At 45.7% G+C, this 26,490-nt stretch overlaps 2 protein-coding genes across 5 annotated transcripts in view; both read left to right on the forward strand.

Annotated features, from left to right (window-relative positions):
• The window catches only part of LOC120901263 (nuclear hormone receptor FTZ-F1 beta), a 43,706-nt gene extending 24,795 nt beyond the window's left edge, over positions 1-18,911 (forward strand). For 2 of the 3 annotated variants that reach the window (XM_040308973.1, XM_040308974.1), the window contains exons 3-9: positions 10,615-12,329; positions 12,420-12,631; positions 12,707-13,083; positions 14,061-14,297; positions 14,375-14,524; positions 14,608-14,865; positions 14,939-18,911. In XM_040308973.1, the coding sequence (XP_040164907.1) occupies positions 10,837-12,329; positions 12,420-12,631; positions 12,707-13,083; positions 14,061-14,297; positions 14,375-14,524; positions 14,608-14,865; positions 14,939-15,028 (2,817 nt within the window). In that variant the 5' untranslated portion in view covers positions 10,615-10,836 and the 3' untranslated portion in view covers positions 15,029-18,911. Of the gene's footprint in view, positions 1-5,553; positions 5,658-10,614; positions 12,330-12,419; positions 12,632-12,706; positions 13,084-14,060; positions 14,298-14,374; positions 14,525-14,607; positions 14,866-14,938 lie in introns of those variants that run through there. The other variant, XM_040308975.1, reaches the window with a different exon arrangement.
• A 7,016-nt stretch (positions 18,912-25,927) lies between these two features.
• LOC120901018 (beta-1,4-glucuronyltransferase 1) overlaps positions 25,928-26,490 on the forward strand; it is an 85,365-nt gene continuing 84,802 nt past the window's right edge. For both annotated transcript variants that reach the window (XM_040308699.1, XM_040308700.1), the window contains exon 1: positions 25,928-26,086. The gene's annotated coding sequence lies outside the window, so the exon portion shown is untranslated. The remainder of the gene's footprint in view (positions 26,087-26,490) is intronic.

Raw genomic sequence — 26,490 nt, forward strand, 5'->3', positions numbered from 1 at the left:
TGCCTTTGTTATCCATATTTGCATGTATAAACTACATCTTTGAAATGTAAAATTACATCTAAATTATTTCGGAATTCATTAGATATCTGAGTTTATAACTGGCAATGCTTCTTTACATACAATAATAGGTAGAACACATAAGATCTCGTCCATGTTACATAATGCCCAAAGTGATTTAACAGCTTTATTTAAAATCACACCTAACCCTTGTCATCTGGGCGTTTACAGAATGGTAAAACACGCACGCAATCTGCTTAATCTTGAGGTCAAAGATTACATTTCTACTACCAGCTCTCTAGTCGGCCATTCCCAATGTTCCGATGTCCAGCCAGCCCGCCCTGGGGGCCTCCATGCGCCGACCGATGAGATGAAGAATATTTAACAGATGGCGCGTTTGAGGAATCAATCATAACCACCGCTCTGTCTCGGTCTTGTGTTGGCCGTTTTCTACCCACACCGTTTCGATTGTGATTGTCTAATGGGACGGGAGTGTGTGTATGTGTGTACAGACCTAGAGTGCTCCCCAACATCTCCCTCAAGATGAAGTTCAAGCAGTTTGGTTTCTATTAGGAAAAATAAATGGTTCTTTCTCCTTCTTTCTAAGGGTTTTTCGACTGCTTCTTCAACCACAGAGAGCGCGATAATGAGGTCTCCGACGCTCTTTCTCTCTCTGTCCAATGATCGTGTCGCACCCGTAGTTCGTGGTTGGGGTTTGAACTTTGAGATCGCGAAGCGATCGCCGATCGCATGATGAGTCGGCGAGAGAAAGAAAAGTACTCATGTTTTGACAGGGCCTGTCGCGAGCAATAGGGAGAGAGGGCAAGTATGTCGCTGTGTTACTGCTGCCACCGCTGCACTTTGTTCCGTGGCGTAGGCGTAGGCACTGCTTCGTTTGGTTATGGGTAAACGCCCGTTGACGTCACATAAAAAAACCGACGACCAAACACTCCGAACCGACCTGGGGCTCCAAACGATCGATGGTGCAATGCGGTTTGGGAAAATCAAGCGACGGGAGGGTTGAATCAGGGTGAAAACAACACACAAACACACACTGGCGTGCATACAAAATGCATCCAACGCGTTTAATGTGTATGTGTGTGTATGTGTATGCTTGCCAGACGGCGACGTTGACCTCTTCCGTGTTTCCATCAACAACGGGTGGTGGTGGCACGGGCATCATGCTGCGGTGCATCATCGTTCGCGGGCGCGTGTTTTTCCGCCCATCACTCGCTTTCTCCCCAATTAGTGTGTGCATTTCGGTAGGGGAGGGGGGGGGAGTTGAGGTTTGCCGCGGGATCTATGTCTGGGTCGTCGGAGTGTGCAATATTCCACCCAGCCGAGGACGGCTGGGACATGAACGACGACGTCAGCGCAGAGTGCCGTGTGGAGGTGATAAAAAGAGATACAGCAAAAGGTAAACGAACCTGCTGGGCTGGGTATCCTAATCCCGCTCTTGTTCTCTCTCTCTCTTTCTCTCTCTTTGATTTTGACTCTCTCTTTTCACACCTTCGTTTGGTCTAATGGTCGTGGCACTAGCGTGCATGCTAACTTTAAACTATCATTTCTACCACAATTCTCTCTCTCTCGGTGTCTCTCTCTCTCTCTCTGTCTTGCTCTCTCTCTTGGCTAGCTCGGCTCCATCGATTCAGACAACAATGGCCAGCAGCGGGCCCGTATGCACATCTCCCCGAAGTGCACTCGAAATGCACCCAAACGCCCCGAACGCGCTTCGCCCGTCTGCCGTGTTGGCGATTGCGGGGTTCGTCGTTTCCTGCTTTTTTTGCCGTCCGTTTTCTTCCTTTTCCCTTTGGGTGTATTGATTTTTTTTTGTCTAGTCGCCATAGAACGTAAAGGTCTCCACTAGACACACACACACATACAGCTAGACGTCAGAAAAAGGGTAGTGGAAAGATGCAAACCCGTTTGACTTTTGACACAAACGCTGTCACTCGCTGGGGAGAGAGAGAGAGAGAGAATGTGTGTGTATCATCAACCGTGGCCGAGATGGTTGCATTAATAATCGGTTGGCTGTCGCCTACTACTCCTCCTCCTCCTTCCCTTCTACCTTTTCTACCTTTCTAACAGTAGGTAACAAGTTTTACCGCCACCATACCATACCCAAAAACCGATCGAGATACAGAGTTTTGCAGGGTTTCTCATAGTTGTGAGACACTTCCTTCGTGGAAATTGGACTCTTATTGCTCTCTTTTTGGACACGCTCATTAGAAATTCCTATTGGATTTGTCCCAGAAGGGTTCTGCAGAGTCAAATTCCCATTACATTTAGTTCATTTCGCGTTAGAAAGAGTCAATAAAGTGTCCCAAAGCAAAAACCCTGTAAGATAAGCGAGTGTAGGTAGTTTTCGGTATCAGTTTTATATTTTTTTTATTTAATCGTACGTATGAGCTATTTTAGAACAAAAATGTCGCGTAGCAGAAAAAGAATGTTCGTGTCCACTTATCTTTATCCTCTTCAGTGTCTCTCTCTCTCCCTCTCGTGTTGTATCGCTTCATCCCCTTCTCACACACCCGTCGATTAATCTGATGGATGACAGCTTTTGAAACGGTTTGGTACCGCGCACCGTAGAGCGTTTCCTGCTTCGGCACCAACACACACACTCCCCGTTTTGTCTCACTGGTCACTCTCCGGTTGGGTGAACTTTCGGGTGAGGTGGACGGACGGATGGACGGTGGTGGTGTCCGACACCGAAACCTAACGGTTCTTTCGCCCTTTCTTCTGCTTTGTCGCTCTTTCAGCCCAGTCCCCCGCTCCCCGGGCGGACGAGATTTGCCGTGCCCCACTGACGAGAAATGACCTTCCCTTCGCGAGGGAGTGGCATTGAACGCCGCGTCGTCGTCCACTCTCTCTCTCTCTCGCTCTCACCTCTATCCGGGTGCCGTTTACAAGGAGGGGAGCAAACGAGACGGACTGTGCAGTGAAGAAGGGTGGCTTTTTTCAGACATGGCTTTTCAGTGGTGGAGTGCCATGTCTGCCGGTATTTCTACCCCTCTGTGTGTGTGAGTTTCGGTGTGCAGCTTGTGAAGATAAACGGAGACAAGGGAAGACATGCTGCTGTTGCAATGGCAATGCGAAAATGCGGAAGGCGAAAAACACCCCGACGACGACCTCGGTCAGTATGGTGTGTGTGGTCTCGGCGAGGGTTTTTTAAATATTCGATTCCAACACCCACGGGATGTAAAATGAGCAATAAGATGTTATAATCATTACCCAAATCCCCTGTAAAACGTCACTGTGTCTCGACAGAGATGTCTGAGTGTGGCCTTGTAGAATGTAAAACAAAAAAAAATCATAAATACTTCGGCCAAGATAACCGACACAACCCTTCCCCCCCCCACTACTATCCCGCTACTCCGCAAAAGCGTTTTTTGGCAAATGTTTCGGTGTCCCCTTTTGGTTGCCCTGCTGTTGTTACTTTTATTCTTTTTGGTTCACACTTTTGACAAGTTTATATTTTGCCGACACACACGCCGCGCCACAAAATGAGGTTAAAGCGGAATGGGAAGGAAAGTGGGGGTCGGGGAGGGGGGGGCTAATATTTCCGCCTTTATCGTGACACCCCTCTGTCTGTGAACTGTGTGTTTGTGGGAGTGGGTGTGTTGTGCTCATTTTTTGCACAACCCCCGCTCTGCCAAATGACATTAAAGTGGGTGAAAAGAGTTATTTTGAGGGAGAAGGGGTGGGGGCGATAAATAGAAGGAGAGGGAGCGATAATTAGAATCGAGAGTCAAGGGCAAAGTGTGTAGATATGCTTGCCAGCTATCGTCGGTCAGCTCTTTTCTGGCCATTTTGGTTGTTTTATGGTACGTTTTATGCTGAAGCGAAGATTTGTAGCTCGTGCCTGGAGTAATGAGCTTTCTATTCGTGGACCCTGCAACCTCAAACCAGATGGAGATGTGTTTACGGATGTCTTATTAGCCTTTTGTTTGTGTTTGAGCTATTTTTAACCCTTCGACTTGTTACATGTTGGTAATCAGTTGCATCGTTTTTGTTTGTTTGTGTATATAGTTTGTGTTTATTTACTCAATTCTGATATCTTGGGGGTCCAACTTGTATTTATTATCTTGCATTTTTATTTATTAATTATATATGTTATATTTATGGTTGTTTTCACGTTAAAGTTGAAATTTTTAATATTTATTTGTATGAAATTAGTTTTACTCTTGTTATATTCAATCATTCCTATAGTTTTACCTTACTTAAGGATAATTAAGCTTCATTTCACTCTACTTTTGAGTTGTATTGTAAACTATGAGCAAACACAGTCTCACTTACATTCAATATTACCTTTTCAATACTCCATTTCCGTATATTCTCGACGAAACATTTCCATCCCAAAAACGACCCCTGCTCCAACAGGGTGAACGCACACAAACACGCAGGCATATTCCCGAGGGTTGCGAGTGTATTGCTGCACGGCCGTACACCACTCCCCGGTTAGTTTTTACCGTTGGAAAGCCAAGGGCCGACCAAACAACTCCCGACAAAATAATAAAAATAAGAAAAAAAAGAGAGACGAAAAGAAAAGGTGATAAAAAGCATCATCAAACAAAATGAACGAACCCCCCCGTACCGAGCACCCACCGGCCTGGTGTGTGACGGGGAGCTACAATCCTTGTGAGTGTGTGTGCATACAACCCCAATGTTGATGGGGTTGTGTGACAGAGAGAGATCGAAAAGGGGAGTATTGAGAAGAGAGAGGAAACTGTGAACTCGAAACCAACACAACGACACGACTTGAAGGGTGTGCTCCAACAGGGGATGAAAGAGAGAGGGATGGGGAGGGTTTTTGTTTGGTAGCAACAAAGACGAGCTCTCCCCATCACACACACACACACACTCTTTGTCTCTCTCTCCCTCTCTCTCGGCTCTCTTTTTCACCCTCTCTGGTGCTTAGCCTACAAAAACAAGCAACACGTAATAGCACACCGATAGCTTCCTGCTTTGAAGATGTCTCTCTCTCTCTCTCTCTGTCTCTTTCTGTATGTGTGCGTGAGAGTGTGTGTTTGGGGAGCATCAGCGATCTGACACAGTGTGCGTGTGTGTTAGTGAGCGTTAGATGTGTGACTGTTTCTATAGTACGCCGCATGATGGTGGGTTTATGGGGGGAATTAGAGACGGACGCGACGATGATGATTAAAATCTCCTCCCCCCTCTCCCTCCTCCCTGTGTTAATTTTACATGTTCACATACACACAACGGGAAACCATGCGCCTCCTTCGTCTCGGTGCCAAACGAACCCCGTTCTCGCTGCGCCTCCATCCGGCCCCATTTCGTTCACCAACACCATAGCAACGCGCAACACACACACACACCAGCGCGCTACGGCATGCAACACGGGGCGCGATGACGCACATGCAAGGTCGTTGCGTACAAATCCCAACATATCTGAAGGTCGTCGTCGTCGTTGTGTGTCGCTGCTCGCTATAGTGTGTGTAGCTGTTACTCTGTCTCTCGGTGCTTCGTGCGTGTGAGTTAACCAGAGTAGTACCGTCGCCTCGCCCCCCCCCTCGCTCAATACAACGTTGTCTTTGTTGTTGCTGGCTGGTTGCTGCTGCTCTTTTCACTTGCGTGCGCACATTCGTTTCGATAGCGGGAGGGCGAGAACGAGCCAAAAACGGCGGTCCCCCGGCTGTGCGGTAATGAGCAATAATCTGACAGATTTGTGTGTGTTTTCGTTTTGTGAAGGGGAGAGAAAGAGAGAGAGAGAGAGGGAGGGAAAAGGAGAAGGAGGTGGGTAAGGTGTTCAAATGCAACTTGTTTGCATTGGCTCGACCGCCCCAGCCGCAGCAAAATTACACGCTACACCGAGTGCAAAGTGTAAATAAATACGGCACACGGGGCAGGGCAAGAGTGTAGTTCCGGCCTGCTTCCTCTTCTTCTTTTGTCTTCTATCAACGTGTTCAAGTGTCTGTGTCTAGCTGGTGTCCTTGAAGCAGGAAGACGGGCCCCAAAAAGCCAAACCGGGAATGAGTAAACAACAAAAGCCTACTGCGAGACAAACAAAACAAAAATCATGCGGGCATACTGAACTGTCAACAGAATCAGAATCAGAATATATATTTATTGATATTTTTCTATTAAGTTCATGAGTACATTTGTTTTGCGAGATTTAGCGTAACGCTCGCTTTTCACCGCTGTAGAGCATTTTGCCAAGAGGCAGTTTGTTTTGGTTTTAGAAAGCATGGTGTTAGGCTTAGGGCCTTTTGTTACGCTATATTAACTTAAACTAACTTATCTACTAAACACTATTAGATTAGGAACAAGACAAAAGAAATTCAAAAATATGAAGGAAAGAAGGAAGAAAAAAAAAAAAAACAAAAAAGTGAAAAATTCAAAAGAGTGCCCTTAGAAGGGGTGAACCTGATGTTGCGCATTTTGCTTTAATGCGTTCTGTTATCACATATCCAATTTCATCTATTGGATATGTACTGGTTTTTTCATATAGCTCCTCTAACCTGGTCCAGTAGGGAGCATTTGCAATTAATCGCAAAAATCGGTTCAACCCTATTTGAACCCTGCGGATGTTGGTTGGGGCGCTATTTTTCCAAACCGAGATACTATAGGTAGCCATGGGAAGAACTATTTGTTTATAGATCGCGATCTTGTTCCTGTAACAAAGGCGAGAGCCGCGATTAACTAAGGGATACAATTTTTTAAGCAGGACATTGATCCGTGTTGCCAGCTCTCGGGTATGGTGATGATAAAGCAGCTTGTTGTCCATGAGTAGTCCCAGATACTTTACCCTTGACAACCAAGGGATTGTTGTTCCTCCCACAGTCAGCTGGTGGCCAATCGGGTTTAGTAGCTGGTGCCTTAGCCGGTGTGGGACAATCATGGCTTGTGTTTTTGCGTTGTTGATGCGGATTCTCCATTCAGCAGCATAGCCTTGTAGTACGTCTAAGCAGCGCTGAGCGCCGCGTCTGAGTTCTGCTGGTGTTCTGCCCTTAGTAGCGATCGCCGTGTCGTCTGCAAACAGGAACAACTGGGCACCGCTAGGAAGAGCAGGAAGGTCCGCCGTGAACAGCAGATACAGAAGTGGGCCCAGAACGCTGCCCTGGGGTACGCCCGCCGGTACATGCTGCACATCCGAATTATATGGGCCGATGACAACACGGAAGGTGCGGTGCTGCAGGTAATTCTTGATCAGTTTGATCAAGAATAACGGGAGCTTGTACTGGTACAATTTATGGACAAGTCCATCATGCCACACGTTGTCGAATGCTTTTTCCACGTCAAGCATCACTACAGCAGTGGATCTTGCTACTCGTTTGTTTTGCTGGATGGTGTTTTGCAGTCGAATCAGTTGGTGTGTTGTTGAGTGACCGGACCTAAATCCAAACTGTTCTACCGGAATAATTTGTAGATCGTTAACCGAACTTCTTAGTCGACAATATATTATTTTTTCGAACAGTTTGCTAAAGGCGCTTAGCAAGCTTATTGGACGATAGCTGGATGGAAGGGTGGGATCCTTTCCGGGCTTCAGGATTGGGATCACCTTTGCGCTCTTCCAGGCTTGCGGGAAGATGTTGAGTGAGAGGCAGCTATTAAAAATCGCAACAAGTAAACTTATAGCTCGATTTTGTAGATGTTTGATGCAAATATTGAAGATTCTATCAAAGCCTGGGGCCTTCATGTTTTGAAGACATTTGATGGTACTTTCAACCTCCGCGACGGTGATGCGCTCTTCGGGTGGTAGAGTTGGAGGTGCGTTGTCAACTGTGCTGTTGGTCGTTGACACTTCTACGTCGTGAGGGCTAGTCATTGTAAGACCAAGGCGATGTGCCTCAGCAAATTGATTAGCAAGTGCATTGGACTTTTCGATGGGCGTAATGACTACATGCGCTGGTAAGTTGCTCTTTAATGGAGGAATCGGCCGGGGTTTGTCTTTTAGAATTTTCGCCATTTTCCAAAAGGCTGGCGAGTGGGGTGGAAGCTGCTCAACTTTGCTTGCAAAGTTAGTGTTGCGAATTTCTGCTACGCGATCTGAGATGATGCGTGAGAGATTAGCCGCTTGTCGCTTTAACAGCTGATCACCGCTTCTCTGGTATTGGCGCCTGAGTGTGTTACGATGCTTGATTAAGTCTTGGGTATATTCGTCTAAGGTGACAATTTCCCCCTTAATACGCACCTCGGGAACGCATTCGACTACTGCAGTATTAATGGAGTCCTGCAACATTTTAATGGCTGAATCTATGGATTCTGGTGAAAGGAGTACTTCTGTCGACGATATGCTTCGATCAACCATGGTTCCAAATCTGGCCCAATTGGCTTTATGGTAGTTCCTGCGTTTTGCTGGTGGGGCTCTGTTCGGTTCAGCACTTAGCTCAGTATACACAGGAAAATGGTCTGAGTTAAGTTCATCAATGGTGCATGGTTTCATTATCACTGTGTTCGTAAGATACAAATCTAATGTGCTGGGAGCCCCCCGAGAAGGGATATATGTTGGTTGATCAGGATAATCTATGATAAAGTTTCCGTGCTGTGCGATGTCGGCTAAGATTCTCCCATTAGAGTTGCTACGAATGTTGTTCCACAGGGTATGTCGAGCGTTAATATCGCCACCAACGATGGTCCGCATATTGAGGTGCGTCAGTACATTAAGGTCTCTTCGGAAAGCCTGTGCTGTGATGTTGGTGCACTGTTTGGGGCAGTAGATCGCCAGAAAACAAACTGACCCCGAGCATGTCGAAACTTGAATCCCCAATGATTCTATAATAGTAGTATCGAATCGCGGGAGCAGCATATGGTGGATACCGTGACGGACTGCTATGGCTACTCCACCTCCTCTAGTACAAGTGCGATCATACCGATAAATGGAATAGTTACTGATGTAAAAGTTGATATCGGGTTTTAGATGTGTTTCAACAATTAGTGCAATATCGATACGGTGTCTATGTAGAAAATCTTCAAGCGGTATTCTTTTAGTCCTTACAGACTGTGCATTCCATGTCACAACGCGAAGATTACCCATTGAGCATAAGTAGTTCTCCGATAACGGCGAGTTGTTCTGCCTTGTTGCGGCATAGTCGAAGTTTCGACATCATCTTTGTGAAGATGCTAAAAAGTTCCTGCATGGAAAAAAGATTCGCTTCAGAAACTGGTGTTGGTGTGTCTGGGGCGTTCCGAGCATTTTCCAAGCGCTGGGCAAGGGTGATGAAGCCGGGTGGGGTATTTGGTTCAATTGAAGCAGTGCGGTTTGTCTGCATTACTGAACTGCTGGGTTGTGTAGCAGTATGGGTCGATGTTGCGGGGGGAGGACGTACCATCGGTGGAGCTGTTATGAACGGCCTCGGAGGGATCTGTCGATGAACCGGGTTCGGCGGATGTTGGTGTTTTGCCTGTCGACGTGAGGCCTGTTGCCTAACTTCTACATATTTTGCTCGGCGGGGGCAGGTTGGATCATCAGCCCCATGAGGACCCGAGCAGTTCGAGCATTTCAACGCCTCATTTTGGTCCTTGGTTGGACAAGCTTCGGTGATGTGTTGACCCGCGCAACGAGCGCAACGTGGTTGGATGTTGCAGTGTCGCGTACCATGGCCAAAGTCTTGGCAACGATGGCATTGCGTTGGACCCTTTTTACCACCACGATATGCCTCCCACCTTATGATGACTTGCTGTATGGTTCGAACCGCCTCTAGTTTTTTCAGGGAGCAGGTCCCACGTTTGAGTGTACTAGATACAATCTGGAATTGTATCGAAAACTTCGAGTTGGTAGCGTCCCTGAAGTTCCTCCACTATTTCGGGGATGTCCATTTCTGGAAGCCCGCGTAGCACAGCCTTGAACGGGCGGTCTTGTTTCGCATCGTGGCTGAAGAATTCCGCTTTTCGCTCTTGCAAGTATTTTACTACGCCATCGTATTCGGACCTGGAGCGAGTGACAATGGATGTGCCAATGCCGCTGAGTCGGAATTGGGGCGTGAATCCTCGTGACTGAAGCTCCGGACGAAGTTCAGCAACAGGTATTGTTTTAACCACAATCGGTGGCGGCTTGAAATTCGACTCGGAAGTCGGATTTACTTTTCGACCTGCCAGCGGTGTGGCAGATGCTGCGGGTGGGTTAGCCGACGGACCGGCGGATGTTTTTTGAGTAGACCGACGACGAGCGGAGCCTTTCTTTCGATTTACTAAAGTAAATTCCTGGGAAATTTCCTCCTGTTCCATGGTGTCGGAGGAGCTGGTATCGTTGATGCTATTGTTTTCATTATTCAGCCTTTGTGCCAATGCATCGTTATCGGCAGTTGGGCATATCCGCCGCACGGAGCGTTTCGACATGCCCGAGTCCGATCCACTATCACTGCAACTGTTTCTTCCACGCTTCGCGTGTTTCTCCCCCTCCCCCGACATGATCGAAGAAGAGGCAGAGAAACGCGCGTGACAAAATGAAAACCGGTTTTATGAGAGATTATTCGGGAGCACAAAAGAAGCGGTGCTTACCCATCGAAGGCTCAAACCGAACTAACTGTCAACCGGTTGAGAGCACACTCCAGCCAATCCTTTGTTTACATCCGTGTCATCCTCCCAAATGAAGCAGGCAAAAAGAAACTTCATTAATTAATAACCCTTTTCTTTATTTTCCTTTTCCTTTTGTTGCAGAAATGATTGTAACCTTCTTCCCGTGTTGTGCCGACTAGGGATGCTGTAGGCGTGCGTGTGTGCCAGCCAGTACAACCAGATCCCGGATACGCTACAATACCCCTTTCTCGCTCGGTTCCAATACAACACACACACACCCAGGTTCCGGCTGGACGGATCGGGGGGAGGGAAAGGAAACCACAAAGAAAGGTGGAAAAAGAGTAAACCAGCAGCAGACAATCAATGCGCATAATGACATCGACCGAGGTGAACGGTGGTGGTGGCGGTGGCGGTGGCACGACGGGGACCCCGACGGCCCGCGGCAGCAACGTGTCCGTAACGACGATCAACTGCGACGATGGCGGTGGTGGTGGTGGTCCGCTCGAAACCGTTGGGACGGCGTTCAAGCACAACAACAACAATAACAGCCTCAACAATAACAACAACAGCACGGCGGGGACGACAACTACAAGTAGCAGCCTGAACAACAACACAACCGCCACGACGACGACGACGAGTCCTTCCAGTGGCATCTTTGGAAACGTGGGCGGCGCGATCCGCATCACCGTGCCGAAGATGGAGGAGTCGGACGAATCCGACACGGAGCTGTCGAACATCGAGAAGACGGCGGCAGCGGCAGCGACGCTAACCAACGGTGTCAGCATGCGGGAGGAGCGCAGCGCCAGCAAGAGCCTACCGCGGCCAATGTCCTGGGAGGGCGAGCTGTCCGAGCCGGAGGAACCGATGCTGGTCGATAATGAAAATTCCAGCTCGAGCTCGAGCGGTGGCGGCAAGCTGACAATCGCACCGATTGATCCGTCCCCGATCGCGATGATAGTGCCGAAGCGGGAGGAGGAACAGCAGGAACCGGCAACGTCTGGGCCGGGCATTACGGAACCGCTTGCACTGACCGCTTCCAACGGGGGCGGTGCCGTCGGGTACAACCTTTCCACGCACGGTGGTCAGCAGCAGGGGGCGGGTACGGCGCCGCTCCGGAATGCGGGCGGCAGCAGCAGTAGCTCGAGCAATTCGCCCCTCCCAGCGAACCGGCTGCTGATCAAGCCGGAAGCGGGCCTTCCGCTGATCAACCCCGGGCTGGCGTACAGCGCAAGCGCGGCCACCGGCATGCCCCTCAAGAAGGGTGGTGGTGGCGGTCTGCCGGATGTGATAAACCTCAAGTACGAGCTGCCACCGGGCGGTGATCCGGGCGGTGGCGGTGGTGGTGGCCTGCCACCCGGTGCCATCCATTCGCCGTTGCTCGTGCGCTCCAAGACGTCGCTGCTGCCCGCCAACCCCAGTCCCGACTCGGCCATCCACTCGGTGTACACGCACAGCTCGCCGAGCCAGTCGCCGCTGACGTCCCGCCATGCCCCGTACACGCCGTCGCTCAGCCGGAACAATAGCGATGCGTCGCACAGCAGCTGCTACTCGTACAGCTCCGAGTTTAGTCCGACGCATTCGCCGATCCAGGGGCGGCACAGTATATTTGCCAGTGCGGCGGGGGGTGGTGGAGGTGGTGGAGGAGGGAGTGCATCGTTCAATGGGTCACCGTTGCACCACTCAGTATTATACAAACCGATGCTGGACGGGAGCGAACAGCAGCAGCATCAGCAACAGCAACAGCAGGCCTTGAAGCAGTTGGCAGCGGCGGCGGCAGCCGCGGCCCAGGAGGAGCCCCTGTACGAGGGGGACCATCTGCCGTCGCCCGGGATATCACGCCAGCAGCTTATCAACAGGTAAGTGCTGGGGGGGGGGGAGGTTTTGGGCCCATTTAATCCAGATATTTAACGCGCTTTTTCTCTCTCTCTCCCTCTCCCGCTGCATAGTCCGTGCCCAATCTGTGGCGATAAGATATCCGGCTTCCACTATGGCATTTTCTCGTGCGAGTCGTGCAAGGGCTTCTTCAAGCGTACGGTGCAGAACCGTAAGAACTACGTGTGCCTTAGGGGAGCGGCCTGCCCGGTGACGATAGCGACGCGCAAAAAGTGTCCCGCTTGTCGGTTCGAGAAGTGCCTTCAGAAGGGAATGAAGCTGGAAGGTAGCTAATGCCGGGGTGTGCCAACATATTGAAGAATGAGGTTTTGACCGGAATTTGTCTTTGTTTTATTTTTAGCAATTCGTGAGGATCGTACGCGGGGTGGACGCTCGACCTACCAGTGCTCGTACACGCTGCCCGGGCCGATGGGCGGTGCGGGAGGGGCGGGCATGCAGGCGGGCGACTCACCCGGACCGGGACCGTTCCAGTACGGTGGCACGGTACGCTCACCGTACGTGGGAGGTGGTGCCGGCTCGACCGTTGGCGGTGGCCAGCAGATGAAGATGGAACCGCCGGACGGTGGTGGTGGTGGAATGATGATGGGTGGCTCGGGAGCGATGAGCAGCAGCATGAGCGGCATGAACGGCACGGGCAGTGGACACGATGGAGCTGCCAGTGGTGGCGGTGGTGGAGGGGGAAATCACATGCAACCAGGCATTCCAGTACTGCTGCAGGTAAGAAGGCGTTCCCTAATGTTACAATTAGCGGTGTACTCTCTATAGCGCACCTACGACTTCGATCCCCGACTCCGGCTATTGTTAGTTCGAATCCCAATCCGACAAAATCGGAACCACCAGTTCCGCACGGAGTACTGACTCCCTACTGGTCGTAGAAGCGAAAAACACTGCGAAATTAAATGCCTGATCAGTAAAATATTGCTTCGGTCGTCTCTGGCCGACAACGGAGGACCCCGACTCCGGATGACTCCGGATGATGAATCGGGACAACTCTGGACAATTCCATTTCCGGACTTCAGACGACTCTGAGCGACTTCCGACGACTCTGAATGAATCTGGACGACTCCGGACGACTCTAGACGACTCCGTCTTCGGATAACTCCAGATGATTCCAGACGACTCTGGTCGACTCCAGATAACACCGAATGAATGTGGAAGACTCCGAACAACTCCGGACGACTCCAGACGACTTCAGACGACTCCAGCCGACTCCAGACGACTCCAGACGACTCTAGACGACTCTAGATGACTCCAGACGACTCCAGACGACTCCAGACGACTTCAGACAACACCGAATGTATCTGTAAGACTTCTGATGACTACAGGCGACTCCGAACATCTCCGGAAGACTCCAAGCTAACCCCGGTTGACTCTGGAAAACTCTAGACGACTCTGATCGACTCTGCACGACTCTTAATGAATCTGGACGACTCCGGACGCCTTAGGAAGACTCTGAACCGACTCCATCTTCGGACAACTTTAGATGACTCCAGACAACTCTAAGCGACTCCGGACGACTCCAGACGACTTCAGCCGACTTCGGACGACTCCGAACGACTCTAAACAATTCCGGACGACTCCGGATAATGCTGGGCGGAATTACCCTTCGGAGTCGGTTCCAAATACGTTCAGAGTTCCGGATCACTAGTCACAACCAATTACCTAATGGTTCTTGTCTCGATGTCTCTTTGAAGGAAATCATGGACGTGGAACCCCTGTGGCAGTACAACGCACAGGAACTAGCACGGCTGAACCAACCAGCAACGAACGTGAGCAGCGCAACGATCGCCAACAACCCGATCCTGTCCAGTGCCGGCATCTCGTCCGACAGCAGCCCCGATCTGATCGCGAACCTCTGCAACATTGCCGACCACCGGCTGTACAAGATCGTCAAGTGGTGCAAAAGTTTGCCGCTCTTCAAGCACATTTCCGTGCGTATTCGGAGGAAACCGTATTTGAGGTTGTTGAATGAAAGCTAATGGCTGCCCTTGTGCTTCCCCTATTTCAGATCGACGACCAGATCTGTCTGCTGATCAACTCCTGGTGTGAGCTGCTGCTGTTTTCCTGCTGCTACCGGTCGATCTCGACACCGGGCGAGATCAAAATTTCCCTCGGCAAGTCGATCACGCTCGAGCAGGTGAAAAACAGTGGACTGCAGGTGAGTGAGGGTTTTTGCAAATTGCGTTTATTCTCACAATAGCCCCTTCAATTACTAATCTTCCCTTTTACTCCTTCAATTAGACGTGCATTGAGCGCATGCTGAACCTCACAGACCATCTGCGGCGGTTGCGCGTCGACCGGTACGAGTACGTGGCGATGAAGGTGATCGTACTGCTCTCGTCAGACACGTCCGAGCTGAAGGAGTCGGAAAAGGTGCGAACCAGCCAGGAGAAGGCACTGCAGGCACTGCAGGCGTACACCCTCGCCCACTATCCCAAGTCGCCGGCCAAGTTCGGCGAGCTGCTGCTGCGCATACCGGAGCTGCAGCGCACGTGTCAGGTAGTATAATGCATGCGGTATGATGCTTCGTATGCATTGCATTCTAATACGTTCGTTCGTTTTCGGCTTTTAGGTTGGCAAAGAAATGCTCACGATTAAACCGAAGGACGGCGAGGAGCCGTCGTTTAATCTGCTAATGGAGTTGCTTCGCGGTGAGCACTAGAAACGACAAGACTTCGCCGCAGCTACGCGTGTGCCTCCCGTTCGAGGCGTTCGAGACCCCGGAAATAGTGTGTAGGGGTGCTGGAACACCCCGACGAACAACAAGCTATCCGGGTTGTTTGTGCATTTTGTTTTAAATTGTACAACGCGGATCATGGTCATCGTCGTAGTAATAGGTAGTAGTAGCAGTAGCGAATGTGTGAGTGTTGCAGCGCAGCAGTTAAGGTGAAAGAAGAATGGTTCGATTTCGCGAGCAGAAAAGGAGCTGTTTTTTTTACTGCTCGCTCTAGGTAGCTTGTAAACGTTATGTTATTCGTTTTTAACCGTTTTACGTGACCCCTCAACAAGGATGCACGGTTTATGGAGCCGCCCGTTTCGTTTGCATGTCACACAGAAACACTGAACGGAGGACGCGGCATGCTAACCGTTTGTTTTTTCAAATGGTTGGCCATTTTTATGGTTACGTTCCCTTTGCACAATCTGATTAGTTTGCTAGTGTTGCTATTTTTAATGTAGTTATGGAATCTTTACATACACACCCGGCTCCTCCCATTTTAAATGAAACAAAAACACACGCACCGGAATTGTGTGTGTGTGTGTGTCTGTTTCGGTTAATTCCACAACAATCCTCCAATAGTGAATTGTTTGTTTTTTAAACATTTTGCAAACATGTGCTTGCTGTTATAACACATATTTGCCCGTTTGTTGGTTATGCTAGATTAAACCTAGAAGTGGGTTTAGTTATGTTTTTTTTCTTTTTTGTAGAATGGTAGTGTGAAGAAGCCTTTCCTTACACAACACCCTTTTAAATTGGGTGTTTCCCAGCACCTTTGACCCGTGGGCGACTGTGTGTACGTGTGCGACGTTGAGGCGATATTTTCCATGGAGCTAATAGTGTAAGTTTTGGGCTAAGCAAAAAGTAACAACAACAACAACAAAAACACCACGGTTTCCATATATTACAATATAGAATATAACGAACAAACATTCTAAAAACATCTAAAATCGAAAAAAAAATCGGGAAGCAGATTAGTAAAAGGAAACAAAAAAGGTAATTCAATTATTTTCGAAGAAAAAAGAGCCAATCTCAGCCTAGCTCTAGCCCTTACTAGGTCTGATATGATATATTCGAATCGATCGAAAATACCACCGAAGTAGAAATGGCCGGCAAGGAAGGAAGGAAGCCCACATCGGGTGCGCAAACAGTAGCTGAAAGTGTGTGCCTTGCTTTGCGCATCGAACCTGAAACCGGCTCCCTTTTTGATTAAAAAAACAAAGAAGAAGAAGAAGAAGATCTTTTCTCGCGATTCCGGGGCTTATTCCCCTTTTCCCACGAAGGGGCGTAGCGACAGACAGCAGACCGAGAGCGCGTGTATTTATTCAAAAAAGCGGACGAAAAAGAGCAAGCGTGTAAGTGGTATTTTGGGCAGACGCGTAGCGTAGCTTTTTATTGATTTCTCTCGAAGCGAGGCAGCAGTATCAGCCGTGGAAAATATTATCAAAAACATACAAACATACACACACAGGCAGGCAGACAGACAGACACACGTAATATAGGCAAGACAAAAGAAAAGAAAAAAAAAAGCAGAAAGGTAAAAAATCGAAAATGATAAAACAAGCATCAAATGACTGAAATTTTTAGCAAATAGAGCAATTAATTAAAAACTAGTACGTAAGAAATAAGGTAACATAAGGAGAGGGAGAGAGAGAGAGAGTGACACATACACACAGGCTAAAAGGCCACATGTGTCGGCGCGATCGGTTTTCCGTTCTTTTGTCGGTTTCTTCGGTTAGTGGGCAAAAGAATGCGCGAAAGACTGATTGCGCGTAAGCGCTAAAGACGACTGGTGTACATACGAGGACGAGCGATCATTATTATTATTATTATTATGTAGTTTGTACTGTTTCACAGGCCTTCCTTCCCTTGAATCGTTTCTTGCTCCCGCTCCCCCGATTGTCGCGGGAATTTGTTCTTTGTTTCTGTGTTTTAAAAATCCCCCTTCCCGTAAGCTGTTTATAGTGGCTAGTTTAACGCTTAAGTGTAGCTTAGTGTGAAAGGTTGGACCGTTGTACGGTGAGGGCGAATTTAAACCGTTCGATTCACGTACCGCTATTATTGCTTCCAGTGTGTTTGTTTGTTTTTTTTTTCTAAATATCTTTAATGCAAATATCAGGATTTGTCTCCTGTTTTTTTTTGCTCGCCCCCCACCCCCCCCCCTCCCCAATTTTCCAATTTCCATCCGTTGGAATTGTTTCCTTTTCTATACTGTTGTAGTGCAATACTCGGATGATGAAAATCTGTAACCCCACTTTTCCCTGTTTTTCATCACACCAGCAACCACGTGCTTCTTTCCCTAGATTGTAGTTTTGGATGGTTAAGAGAGAAGAGAGAGACAGATAATTAGAGAGATAGAAAAGGGAAGAGAGAGAGACAGACAGATAGTGCAGTGCAACAAAGCAAATGTCCTTAAGAAGGATAAAAATGGCATTTTTGTTTATGTTTTAATGCGTAGTTCGAAACAAATCCCTCCCTTTCTTTCTCCATATTTCGTTCGCTTGTGTGCATTACAAGTTGAACCTTTCAAGCTTCGTTTCCTTGGTTTGTTTTATAGCAACAACAAAACAAAAAAAAGAACAAGATTTGAGTAAACGATTTGCCTTTCTTATTAAATAAGGCGTGCGCAAGGGAAGTAAAATTTCATAACATAACAACAAAATGTGATCGATTTAATAATTATAGCAACTTCCCACCCCGCCGCCGCGCTGCCTGCGCCGGGTTACACGTGTAAGACAGTGTTACGTGGCAAAACGTTTGCCAAGCAGATACACGGGAGGAAAGATGGCTTTTTTTACCTTTGTTTTGGCGTGTAGCATTTAAGACGAACTCCCTCCCTCCCCCCGCCAGTAGGGATTACTGCGTGCGTGAATGAGTGTGTTTATTTTTTTATTATTTTTTGGTGTCTGAATTACCCTACCGAGGGTGAGGAAGTGAGGACAGAGTTTGTTTATTACCGTTGTTTTCTATTTTCAATTCTTTATACGCCCTTTTTTTAAACGGATAATTCGGTCGATTGCGCACTTACGCTACCGGATGAGCAGAATATTGAGCGCAAAAGCGGCAGGCAAGTGCGCAGGCATTGTGTGCGCACAAAGCATGGAGCAGAAAATTATATAGCAAATTATACCAGCTACTTATATACATATATATATATATATATATATACACACACATCTAATGCAAATATTGATAGATGCAAATTTACTGTTTAAAGTCGGAATCAAACAACGTGCGATCGTGTGTGTGTGTAACCCGCTGTTGCGTATGCCTGTTTATAGTAGACCAATGTTGGGTACGGAGTGGTTTGGCGGGTTGGAAGTGCACCAGTATTTGAGATGAGGTGACGCTCTTCCGTTAGTCTCGGTTTCCTTCCCCCAACTGCAACTGTTGCGGTTTTGCAGCTGTGAAGCAAATCATGCTCGAAGAGATATGGTATGTGTGTGTGTGTATTTGTTGTGTGTTTGCTTGCAAGAGGACGATGGGCGCGAATTTTTTGTACTTAAAACCCTTATAATTAATGTTGAAAAAAGAGTCTTTGGTTGTTTGTTCTTTGGTTTGTTTGTATTCCAAACCCAGGTGCAGATTATTATTGGCACTTACTGTGTAATGGAGCATGAGAGGCCGGACAAAGGCATTTCCTTTGGAAGAAAAAAGTTTTTTTCGTTCTCTCTCTTTTTCTCATAACACACGGTTTGAGCAAAGTGAAGAGAGTTATCGGAAGGTAGCAGTAAAGCTACAACAACAGCAGCAACAACACACACATGCACGTGACAGGCAAAAGTGCGATGGAAGCGAATTTTTGAATAAAATTATACTTTATAATGTATCCTGGTTGTGGAGTTGGTGAATTGTTTCGAAAGAAATGTATCGCATATTGCTCAGTATTAAACGCTTAAACAAGGAAACCACCACAGCAGCAGCACAGCAGTAACAACAGCGACAGCATCGGCGCAGACGACGAAGTGCCCCCGCCATCTCTGGATGAGACTGCCAGCGTCATCAAGCAGCTTAAGAGCAATAAGTATGCCGGCAGCGATGGACTGGCGGTCGAGCTCTTCAAGATGGGGTCGGAGAGGCTTGCCGTCGAAATGCATCAGCAGATCGTGAAAGTCTGGAGGGAGCAGGAGGAACTACCGGAGGAGTGGAAGCTGGGTGTTATTCACCCAGTCTACAAACAGGGCGACAGGCTGGATTGCTCGAATTTCCGAGCCATCACAGTCCTGAATGCCGCCTACAAGATCCTGTCCCAGATCCTGTTCTGCAGACTTGCGCCCCTTGCTACAAATTTTGTCGGCAGCTATCAAGCTGGGTTTGTTGGAGGCAAATCCACCACCGACCAAATTTTCACTCTACGGCAGATCCTCCAGAAGTGGCGAGAGTGCCAGATCCCAACGCACCATCTGTTCATCGACTTGAAGGCGGCCTACGACACCATAGACCGGAAGGAACTATGGAGCATTATGCAGCGGTATCACTTCCCTGGGAAGTTGATCCGGCTGTTAGAGGCCACCATGAACGGGGTGCAGTGCAAGGTGAGAGTGTCGAACTTGATGTCGGAATCGTTCGAATCTCACAGGGGTCTGAGGCAAGGTGACGGACTCTCCTGTCTCCTCTTCAACATCGTCCTGGAAGGTGTCATTCGAGGCGCGGGGCTAGACAACGATATATCCGTGGCACTATCCTCTACCGATCTCTTCAATTTCTTGGCTTCGCGGATGACATCGACATCATCGGCAGGACAACAGCGAAAGTGTGTGAGGCGTACACCCGACTCAAACGCGAAGCAGCAAGAATTGGATTGAGAATACATGCGACGAAGACGAAGTACAGGCGGTCCCCGAGATACACGGTACCTCTTATACGCGGATTTGGAGATACGCGGTTTTCTAAATTTGAAAGTTCTTTGGGCAAATTGTACTGATTTGACACATCAATTGTAAAATGCCAAATAATTTCCCTTTTGATCGAATGTGTAATGAGTTCGGACGATAGCTACGGTCGCCATGTAATGCGATGATCGTACAACTGTACTTCGAGTACCGTCGCGGTAGGTCAGTGTTTCGCTGACATGAGCCGAGGTGGAATAAAACTTCGTTCGAGCGGACTTTCGACACTTGATCGTCCAGGCGATCATAGAAACCTTTAGGAGGTTTCCCTTACTGGAAACGTTGGAGTTTAGAAGCCTTACCTTGGGAAGGGGGACATAACTAAACTCTTGAAATAAGTTGGAAGGCGAAGATTTTTGGGCAGCGTAATGTCCTATCTTGACAGTCCGAACGAATCTGACTTGCCATGATCGGAGTTGGTTTTATTTATACTAAAATGAAGTTAAGGGTTTCTCACATTTGGTTCCGGGTTGTATGTTGGAAAGTTATTGTTTTCACTCAGCTAGTTACGTTTGTCTTTTGTTGGCAAGAACGATGGTTCTTGTCACTAAGTTCCTGTTTTGGGTTTAATGCATATACTGTTCCTGCTTTGGGTTACATACTGTTCCTGCTTATGTTGTGCGTTTCGGTTGTTTTTGATAAGTGTGTCACATCTGTTATTTGTTTGAATGGACAGCCTGAACTCTTCCGGTTGCGGTGCTATGGTATGATCTGATTTACTGAATGTGTTATAATGAATGTGTTACAATGGTGTGACTTGGCTTTCCAAAGTGTGTTACTATGTGTATATGGCTGATAGTGTGTATTACAATATGTTCTGTATAGCAGATATGCTACACCTCCCCCCTTTAATAGAATAACGTAAATAATGAAATTGTTTGAAGTTATTCTTTTCATTTAATTAAACTGATTTTTTTTGCTATGCTTTTTTTTGGTTTAGTAATAAAATCATTTCTTATCTCTTAAGGTGGGTAATATTTTATGTAAATAGATCTATTATCTAGAGATAAAGAATTTTGAATATTTAATTTTCTCCTAAAATATTTTGAATTTCCTATGATTCCTTTGTTAGGTTCGTTTCTAGAGTTTTCTGCTTTTATAGATCTTATGACTTTTTGCATGGTGATAACATTATGAAATTTTTCTTTGAGCTCTTTTAGAATCTTGTCGTAAGTAACATTATTTCTTGGTTCTTTTATATTTTCTTCACATAATGTGGAATAATTCATTTTTCTAGCCTTATTATCGTGGCAATATAATTCATTGTTTAATTCATTTATATACTTTTTCTTTGATTTCATGTTACGTTTTCTTTTCTTCAAATGTTTTGGCTCAGTTGCATGATTGTCGTTGCAATTAATTTCATCATTCATTTCCATGTTGTCTAGCAGTATTAAACTATCTGTTACTTGTTTTTCAACCATATTTTTCTCATTGTCATTGCTTATTGTAATCATTTGTATATGTTGTTTGTTTTCATGTTTATAATCATTGTTAGTATCATTTTCATATTCTTTTGTGAATTTATCGTTCTCTTTCATTATTCGTTTTGAGTCGTCTCTTGACCTTTTCATATCATTATTTGTTTCATTATTTAATGTATGTCTTCTTTTTGATTTATCTTCATATTTTCTGTCATTATAGTTTGCTTTGCTGTTAACCTTTTTATAATATTTTTTAGCATGGTCTTTCATTTGAATAGTATTTCTATAATCTTCATCATTTTGGTGGTAAATATGATTCTTATGTAATTGATTATTATTATTGAATTGTTCATTTCTGTTCTGTTCTGTTCTGATGTAATAACATTGCATATTATTAAATCTGTTCTGAATACTATTGCTATAATTGTATTCGCGATTATTATATCCTTGATTAACTTGACTCTGACTACTACAATTCTTTAACTGATGGTGGCGTTTGTAGAAACTGAAGTTGTTATTATTTCTATAACTATAGTTGTTGGGTGTTGTTTGAGTAGTTAATGATTGATTCAAATTTGGAAAAAAATGGTAATTAAGCTGGTTGTTTCTTTGCGGGTATTCATGGTTTAGGCTATAGCCATGTGTGTTAAATTGATAACTATTTTTATTTATTTCCTCGCTTTCATTTTCCAATACCTTTTGAGTTGCATCTGTTATCGTTAAGAAAGTGCCAATCTTCAAGATCATTTTAGTTTCTTCATTTGAAATCTTTTGTTTTAGAGTTTCTATCCCTTGTTTGATTGCCATATCGCTTGCAATTTTTTCTGGGAATTCTAATTCTAGGTAAATTAAATTGAGTTTTTCTGTAAGCATTTCAACTTTCTCGCAAATTGTTTGTGTATCCTTTGATGTAATGGATTTCAATTCCACTATAATCCTGTCGGGTGTTAGTTTTTCTTTACATCTTCTTTTGATGTCGTTTATAAGCTCTGTAAAAGATGTAATATTGTTAGGTAGCCCTATTCTTGCTTTACCAATCAGTCTGGTTCGTAGGAATTTTATAAGCATCGCTTCATGGTTTGGATTTAGTTCAAACAAAAACTTTGATGCATCTTCAAATGTGTCAAAAGTATCAGAAGAACCATCGTACATTGGTACGAGACCTATGGCTGTTTCAAGATCAAATTTAGCCATTTTTGTTATTTTTGTTAGTTTTAGTTCATTTAAATGATTTAAAATCTTAAATTGATCGATATTTTACTTTAAGATATTTTTTTTTTTGCTGTTAATTTCTAACATGGTCTTAAATTTTTTTTTTTCATTCATATGTTATTGCTTTTTGTACTGGATTTATACGCCAAATATAGTTTTCTGTAGGGGTTATTAAACCTTCTTCTCAATCTAGTGGTCTAGTAGTTCTTCTTATGTAAGATAAAATCGGTATTGAAAATAGATTTGTTTGATACTTCTTGAATTGTCAGCAAGCAATCTTTAAATATGTTATCATTGATAGTTTTAGTTTGATTCTTTTGTGTTTCTTTGCTATTAGGCATATCTTATGCATCGCAAGCTCTAATGCTTTGCTTATCTTCGTATTTACGTTAAAATTTGATTTTGTCATTTTTGCGTCTTATGTTTGATGTGGATTAATTTGATATCTTATTTGTATCTGTCATGCAAGGGGAATATATTCTTAAACTGTTTTTTTCTGCTGCTTTTGCAAATTTATGCAGCCTCATCAGTAAAATTTTGAATTTACGGTACCTTATTTAAATACATAACATGTATTTAATGTTGCTGCTGCTGATGATGATGCTACGCTGCATTTTTACCGGTGCAAGGTGTTAAATCGGTGCTAGGTACATACTCGATGTTACATGTGAAGTTCTGCGATGTCATCAGTTGTCGCTCGATGTCTTGTCGTCTCAACCCCGACTCGTTCATTCTTGTCTGCCAATCCATATTGGGCAGTAGGCTCGGTTTGTCTTTTCGTCTTCCACGGTGGGAACGGTTGTTCCATTCAATCGCGCTGACCACAGCTTGTTTTGCACTGCACTTTATTATTCCATATCACTTGCTCCAAGAATCGTATCGATTGCTTTACTGTACTGTGCTGAACTTGGGTTGTTGTTAAAAGTTAGCTTTTTTTATAGTTTCCCATTTCAAGGTTACTCTGTTAGGTAAACCGATCGCATGAGCGTTAATACGTTTTTACACATTTAGGTAGGTTCTCACAACACTGTGTACGGTTAATGTTTGTTCATCAATTAACCATTCATTTCGCACTTACACTGCACTAAATGTTTTTATTTTTCATTCTGCACTGTACGGAACTTGCTTGTAGCTGTTCTTTCATCGTTATTGTTTATATATGACCTTGCACATATGAGTTACTTGCGCCAGCTGCGTTGATGAATGTTCCGTAAAAAAAATTGCACATTTGACACTTTTTTTTCATTTTCCGCCGAATGCCGGTTATGGTCACAATACTTTTGGTTCGTCACACGACACTTTAGCTTTACGTTACCGTTGTACGTATCACATTTTACTTGAAATAATTTGCTTACACTTTTGCCTGTCGATTGCAGATTAAGGTCACGGTCGCCATGTAATGAGTTCGGACGATAGCTACGGTCGCCATGTAATGCGATGATCGTACAACTGTACTTCGAGTACCGTCGCGGTAGGTCAGTGTTTCGCTGACATGAGCCGAGGTGGAATAAAACTTCGTTCGAGCGGACTTTCGACACTTGATCGTCCAGGCGATCATAGAAACCTTTAGGAGGTTTCCCTTACTGGAAACGTTGGAGTTTAGAAGCCTTACCTTGGGAAGGGGGACATAACTAAACTCTTGAAATAAGTTGGAAGGCGAAGATTTTTGGGCAGCGTAATGTCCTATCTTGACAGTCCGAACGAATCTGACTTGCCATGATCGGAGTTGGTTTTATTTATACTAAAATGAAGTTAAGGGTTTCTCACATTTGGTTCCGGGTTGTATGTTGGAAAGTTATTGTTTTCACTCAGCTAGTTACGTTTGTCTTTTGTTGGCAAGAACGATGGTTCTTGTCACTAAGTTCCTGCTTTGGGTTACATACTGTTCCTGCTTATGTTGTGCGTTTCGGTTGTTTTTGATAAGTGTGTCACATCTGTTATTTGTTTGAATGGACAGCCTGAACTCTTCCGGTTGCGGTGCTATGGTATGATCTGATTTACTGAATGTGTTATAATGAATGTGTTACAATGGTGTGACTTGGCTTTCCAAAGTGTGTTACTATGTGTATATGGCTGATAGTGTGTATTACAATATGTTCTGTATAGCAGATATGCTACAAATGTTAACAACCATTTGCAACGGTTTGAAACTATCATATTCAGTCAGAATCATACCAAATCATTTATTAAGTGAATAAAAACAGTCCCAACTAGTAAAATTGCACGAAAATTAGTGATATTTTGGCAGGAAATCACGAGATTCGACTTACGCGGAAATTCGAGATACGCGGTATTTTACGGCCGTTTTCGGTCCCCATTAACCGTTGTTCTCGGGGACCGCCTGTACCTGCTTGCCGGTGACTCAGACGGTGGCGAAGGCTGACAGGATACGATGTCTGGGGCATGTCATGAGGATGCCGGACTCATGCCCCTCCAAGAAGGTGTTCGTCAGCGATCCCCAGTTCGGCATAAGGCCCAGAGGAGCCGGGTGTCTGCATCGGGTGTCTGCATGGATGATAGGCTGCAGCCAGGGACCGAGCATCCTGGAGAAATATTGTTGACCGGGTCATGTCACATCGACGTGCTCTATCGTGAGCAGACCAACAAGATAGAGAAAGAGAGAGAGAGAGAGAGAGAGAGAGAGAGTGAAAGCTCAAAGTATTTTTTTTTAAATTATTGTTTGATTTTATTCGGAAAACAGTAAGGAAACAAGTTAAATTGTTCACAGGTTCAACAAACGGTCAGCCCAAAACCTCAACATACATTATTCATTCTGAAACATCGGGCTATATCATTATAGAATCATTATAAAGCTGTTTTGAAATCTTTAATAATCCAAAAAGAATGAGTTCGATTGTTATTTTTAATTTCTTGGGTCTCGCACGTGTGATGATGTTTTATAACTGTCATTTTGAACTTTAAAAGTTTGTTCGAAAATGTCCAATTTCGCCCCATTGGTTTTTCTGTAATATATTTGCTTCCAAAAACGATAAAAATACTGTTTAGATAATTATTTGTCCTTTTTCACCCGAAGATCATTTAATATACATTAATATTCTCAAAAACACGCTTTTCTTTTCGTTTTTATTTCCAATAGTCTGTACGGTGGCGAAAAACGCAAACTTCATTTCGCCCCGTAGCCCGAACGCATCCTCCGTTTGTCTCTTTCTAAGCTACCGTTCTCCTTCTCTCCTCCGTTGGCCTTCAGCCAATGAGCAACCGTAGCGTACGAAATCGGTCACAGCACACTATGGGCTGGCTTCACCGCATTCCGTGGCCAAAACTCACCAGCACCATTTGACACCGCCAGCGCACACTGACTGACAGACTGATCAAAACAAAACAAACAACCAACGAAAGTGGACGTGCGTGTGTCGGGCTCGCGCTTTTCTTGCCCATTTTTCCGTGATTTTTCAGCCAGTCGTGTGACGGGTGAAAAGTGTTACGGTGGTCCAAGGTGGTCCTCGTCGTAGATTAAAGTGAGTTTCAGTAACGTACACGTGTGTATGTGTGTGTGTGTGTCCCAGTGTACGGGACCTGTGAACGTAGATAACGCAACACGGAGGTTGCAATCCCCAGCCAATACACTCTCGTGGGTGCCGTAGACTTTTTCCCGGGGAAACCCCACACACGCACACACCGTTCACAGGTCACACGGGGCCACACATCGTCAGTGTGCAGCGTGCAGTTTGTAAACAAATCCAAATGTAGACCAAAAAGATTGTGGCTTTAAGGTTGGGCACAGCTGATGAAGCAGCTTCCCCGCCACTGTTTGTAATTCCTGCGTGTCCTTTCGCAGCCCTTTACTTTAGTCCCAAATTTCTTAGAGGCTGTCCCCAGCCTATCTGTTCACCTCCTTTTTTTTGGTGTTGTGTGTTTTTTT

Source organism: Anopheles arabiensis, chromosome 3 (genome assembly GCF_016920715.1).
Source record: "Anopheles arabiensis isolate DONGOLA chromosome 3, AaraD3, whole genome shotgun sequence".
In the NCBI taxonomy this organism is placed as follows: Eukaryota; Metazoa; Arthropoda; class Insecta; order Diptera; family Culicidae; genus Anopheles; species Anopheles arabiensis.